The 5,237-nt window shown below is 55.1% G+C and overlaps 1 protein-coding gene across 1 annotated transcript in view; it reads left to right on the top strand.

Annotated features, from left to right (window-relative positions):
* The window catches only part of SPNS3 (sphingolipid transporter 3 (putative)), a 52,630-nt gene that overhangs the window by 44,818 nt on the left and 2,575 nt on the right, over nt 1-5,237 (top strand). The window contains exon 9 of the mRNA XM_003799110.2: nt 731-796. Within this exon, the coding sequence (XP_003799158.2) occupies nt 731-796 (66 nt within the window). The remainder of the gene's footprint in view (nt 1-730; nt 797-5,237) is intronic.

Below are 5,237 nucleotides of genomic sequence, written 5' to 3'. Positions count from 1 at the left end.
CTCTTTCTCCTTGCTGGTTCATTAAACTCTTCATGAGTGAGGGGAATGGAGATTGTCCTAATCCCTTGGCACGAGGTGGGGAGGTGGGCCTGTGGTCAGCAGAGGCTGTCGGGAGCAGGGCAGTGGGTGAGTGCTGGACAGGAGCTGGAAGCCTCATGCTCTAGACTGGCTTTACTCTGGGCCAGCTGGTGACCTCAGACAGCCCTAGGCCTGACTGGGCTCAGCTTCACTATCTGAACAATGGATGTACAAGGCCTTGCTCCCTTCCCCACGCTGCTCTAGGGGTCTGGAAGGGGGATGCTCTGGGAGAGGCCATTGGTGGGAGGTGCAGGGCCTGGCAGGCTGGCTGGCAGAGACAGTAGGTGCTTTAGTAGTGTGATAGGTAAGCTCTGAAGAGCCCTCTGGCATTCATCTTCTCAGAGTCTGTTTCCTCACCTTTAAAAGTGTTTCTATCATGAATTTGCTGTGAAAGTCCTGGCTTCCCCCTCCCAGGGCCCCATGGGTGACTCTGGGGGCTAGGTGCTCACCTGTGTCATGGCTGCCAGCCTGTCCCAGCTGGTACTATCTGCCAGAGGTAGAAAAACAGTTTCAGACCTTGCTTACCCAGGAAAGTCTGGATGATGCCTTCCTCCATAAGCCAGTCTGTCCTCTCAACTGGGAAGAGACAGTGTCGGGAGGGGTCAGTGACTGAGGTCTAAGGAGCCTCACTCAGGCTGCCCTCTGTCCATAGGTGTTCCTGGCCCTTGGTGAGCTGCTTCTGTCCTGCAACTGGGCGGTGGTTGCTGATATCCTGCTGGTAGGTGTGGGAGTTGGGATGGGGAGGCTGGTCCTGGGGTCTTGGCTGCTGAGGGTGGGGGGGTTCAAAGATCATTTGATAGAGGACCAAGGCCATCAAACAGCTATCTTGGGCCAGAGGCCTCCCTGACACTCTGTCATCCCCATTTTGCAGATGAGAAATGGAAACTCAGAGAGGGCAGGTGCCCAGGCCAAGGTTACATAGCACCAAGGCACCCAGTCAGACCTGAAGCCTGGGCTTTCTGACTCCCAGGGCTCCCTCCTGCCTCTTTCTTTACCACACTGCTTCTCAGCAAGCAAATTCCTTGGCCTCCACACTTGGGATGCTGGACTTTGGGGCAATAGCCACTGAGGCCAGTTGGGTCCATCCTGCTCCAACATGAGCTGCCATACAAGGGGCCAGCTCAGTCTGTAGTGAGACTTGACGCTGTTCTAACAACGTGACTGTGCTGTGTCCAGAGTTCAGCATGGCTCCTGTCTGAGCCTCACACTGTTCGCCCAGCCTCCCTTCCTCCTTTTGGTAAAAAGACATAGGGAATGACATTGAACACTGGGAGGGGCTGTGCCCTCGTGGGTAACACGGAGACCCAGGCCTAGGAGCACCCGAAGCTCCCTGAGCACCCTCCTTCCTCCTGGCAGTCTGGCGCAGTCAAATGCTGGGGATAGGAACTAGGGCAGCCTGAAAGTCAGCTGGGAGCTATTCCAAGGGAAATTTAGTGGGGGACCAGCCTAGACTCAGGAAACAGACTGACTTTCAGCCCTGGTTGTGCTACTTTCAAGCTGTGTGAACTTAGGCAAGACACTGTGTGTCTCTGAGCCTTGGTTTTCTGTGTGGAAAACGGGGGTGATAATGATACCTACCTCATGGATTGTTGTGAGGGGAAATGAAATTATTCATGTGACGATCTTGCCTAGTGCCTGGTACTGGAGATTGCTGGCTAGGATTCTCATAGCAATTCAGTGTCCCACCTTCTCATCTTCTATCCCCCAAAGAAATCTTGATGTCCTAGCATCTGAGTTTGAAAGGGCTATAGGGATGTATAGTCAATTGGTCAATAAGGCTTGCTTGAATACTACTGTCAATAGGCTGCTCACTCCCCGCCAAGACGTCTGTCCGCTGTGGACGGGCCATGCTTGGTGAGCTTGGAGGGGGCTGCCCAGTCTTTGGCTCTTGGATGAGTGTGTCAGCTGCAGGGCTGGCAGGTCTCTGCCCCTCCCTTCAGATAGGAGACTTGGGCTTCAGCCCACACTCAGCCACAGACCTTGGGCCTTAGTTTGAATGGCCTTGGGCCTTAGTTTCCTTGTCTATAAAAAGGGGTAATGACAACCTGCCTGGTGGAGTGAGTGAGGCGGCCTGCAGGAAAACAGTCAGTGGAAGAGCACTGGCAAATGTTTCCATTGGTGAGCTTGTCCACGTCTAGGCACAGGGAGATTAACACCCCTTCCCCAGCATAGCTTGTTCTCTCTCAGGCGGTTCAAAGACAGCTGAACCTGCACCCTGCAGCTTCCTCTGCCTACCCCCTGCTGCGTGGCTCCCTTTTCCACATGACAGCTCCGCAGATATGTGAAGATTGTGCTGTGTCCCCCCAGTGTCTGTGTTTGCAAGAATGATTAACCTGGCAGAGCCAGGCTCTCTGTGGAACTAGAGAGGAGGTGGGAGGAGGAGTAGGGAGGTGAGGGAGGGTAGTTAGGGGCCTGCCAGCTCTACAGTTGGCCCATCTGGGGAGCTGGCTTGATCCAGCCCCCCCCCCACCGGCTCCTTGTGGTCTTTTTCTGGCTTGGTGACCTCCAGCCCCCAAAGCTGAGCAAGGCCCACCACCCCCACTAGGTTTCTTGCCACCCTGTCACTGCTATCCCACCTTCTTGGAGCCCCTTTGTCAAAGCTTGGCTTTCTGCACTTTGGTGGCGGGAACTAGACTGATTCTCGCAGCCCTTGAAGTTCAGTTTCCCCAATTTGCTGTTTCCTTGGCAGAGGCAGGTGGTAGGGGACCCCTTCTGCCAGTGGAGGGGCAGAGGCCAGCCTGGAGCAGGGAGGCGAGAGAGGGAGGGGAAGGAGGGCCTGCAGTGTAGACAATAGAAGAGAAGTTGGTAGTGGCAGTTGGCAGAGAATCTGGCCAGGCAGCCTCCAGGGGGCAGGGAGGAGAGACTGGACTGAGAGGAAGGCTGCTGAGGGTGGGGAGCAGGGAGTGGGATCCAGGGGTGTGGGAGGAAGTAGCCTCTGAGCAGGGCTGGGGCAGAAAGTATGTGAGGACAGGGATATATGGCAGGAGGTAGAAGGTGGTCCCCTTTGCTGGCCTGCACTTGCTTCTGAGGCAGGAGGTAGTTGCTCTTTGGGCTGGGGCCCGAGGGTGTGAGGAGACCTGGGGTGGGTGTGTATGCAGGGACTTAGGAATAGGAGGCAATCAGGTGAATAGCTCTGGGTAGCAGAGGAAGCCAAGAGGGGTTACCAGGAAAACAGGGGGGTCTCTGGGAAGTCAGAACCTGTGGGTGGGTCAGAGTGGAGAGGGCAGTACAGCCCAGTGTGAGGTCTCTGTAGCAGACCATCTGCTTCAACTCCCACCCTGGTCACTCACTAGCTGTGTGACCCTAGGAAGGTGACTGAACCTCTCTGGGCCTTGGGTTTTTCAGTTGTACAAAGTTACACCCCAGGCTTTAGAAATGAAATGAGCTAACATCTGCACTGTGCGTATTCTTGAATCCTGCCTTGCACGCTGCTCTCTTTGATTATTCACAAAGGGGAGAATCTAGATTCTCTGTGGAGGAGGAACTTCAAGTTCATTGGCTTTCAAACTTCATTGTGCACAAGCATCAGGTTTGTAGGGGCTTGTTACAAATCAGATTCCAGGTTCTCTGTCTTCAGAGTCTGATTTGGTGGGTCTGTGTTGAGGTCTGGCAGAATGAACTTCCCCAGTGATCCTGATGCAGCGTTCCTCAGAGCACACTTTGAGAACACTGGTCTAGCACAGCCAGCTCCCCAGGCCATAAATCCTTTGAAAAGTTCTGACCATTCCCTTGTTCACGTAACCTCCCATGGGGAGCTTAGTCCTTGTACCCTGGGCAGCCCCTTCCCTTGATGACAATAAACTGGGTCAGTCACACAGCCAAGACTCACCTCTGCATTCTCCCCTGGCCCACCTGTGCCTTGGAAGGTCCTGTTCCCTGGAAACCTGAGCTCCCTCCTTCCCCAAACCTGCTTCTGGGGTCTCTAGCTCCATGGCAGTCCAGATGCCTGTGTCGGCCCCACCCAGGGTGGCCCAGAGCCAGCTTACCTCAACCCCAAGCGTGGGGAGGGAAGCAGAGAGCTCACGCCCTCTTTCTCAGGCCTGTCCTCTGGGGTTCTGGAATCCAGCCCTTGGGCTTGTCACCCATCTCCTTGACAGATATCCCCAAACTCCCTTGGAGGGTTGTCCCCTCCCTGTCCTCCCTCTGCCCCCTGTCTCAGTGTGCCCCCAACTGCTCACTTATCTGTCTTGCCCTCCCAGGGGCGTCTGGGTGCAAGGGACTGCAGGGGGCAGACTGCCAGCGAGTCTGCTCCTGGCGGTTGCGGCTCCAACTTTCTGTAAGCCTTGGATTTGGCACTGGTTTTGCCCTGAGATATAAAGGGAACAGCTCTTCTAAGAAGGGAGAGCCAAAAACAGAGGTGTTTTTGTCTCAGAATAGAGTAAGCTTGGATTTTTGGGAACCTCAAAGCCTCTTATTTCTAAAACTACCCCCTGGGCTCTCCAGCTGCTGCTGGGCACCCAGGCTTTATGAGGACAATGGGGACCCAGAACAGGCTGGGGGAGATCCACCTCTCTGGCCAGTGGCTGGTCTGGGCCTCCCAGAGGAAGAGGGGGCCCTTTTAGAAGTTCAGGGAGTCTCCCCCCAGGAAGCCTTGCCTGTCTCTCCAGAGCCACCAGTGAGTAATCACATAATTATGGGGTGAGAAGGAAGTCCTTGTGGAAGGTGCTAAGCTGCGGTCAGTTCCTTCTCAGGCCTGTTGGCAGGTCTGCTGGTGGGCACGAGGCCCAGCTTCTCTCAACACCTGGACAGAGTGGCTCAGTGCCAGTGACCCCGGGACCAGCTGGTCACCCACACTGACTCTGCCGCTCTGCCCTGCCCACCACAAGGCCTCCTCTCTTCAGACCCCTGCACTGGGGGTTCTGGAATCCAGAGATCATGTTCCTGGCTCCTGCCTCTTTGCCTTTGCTTACGCAGTCCCTGCCTCTCTGCCAGCCACTGATAATTCTTCTCCCCATTTGCAGGGATAGCAATAACCTTGTCTCCTTGGTCTTTCTATTTCCTAAATGTTCTATTATAAACACATAAATATTGCTAGAAACACCAGATCCTCCTTGCCCAGAATACCAGAGTGGTCAAAAGGCCAGGCGCTGGGGGGGGGGGGGGGGAAGGCCTGGAACCCAATCTTAGCCCCGTTATTTGACCACCCTGGGCAAGTTACT

The sequence above is a fragment of the Otolemur garnettii genome, unplaced genomic scaffold, assembly GCF_000181295.1.
Source record: "Otolemur garnettii isolate 467f Iridium unplaced genomic scaffold, OtoGar3 scaffold00145, whole genome shotgun sequence".
In the NCBI taxonomy this organism is placed as follows: domain Eukaryota; kingdom Metazoa; phylum Chordata; class Mammalia; order Primates; family Galagidae; genus Otolemur; species Otolemur garnettii.
Note: the sequence above shows the minus strand (reverse complement) of the source record. Positions and strands in the feature narration are given on the sequence as shown.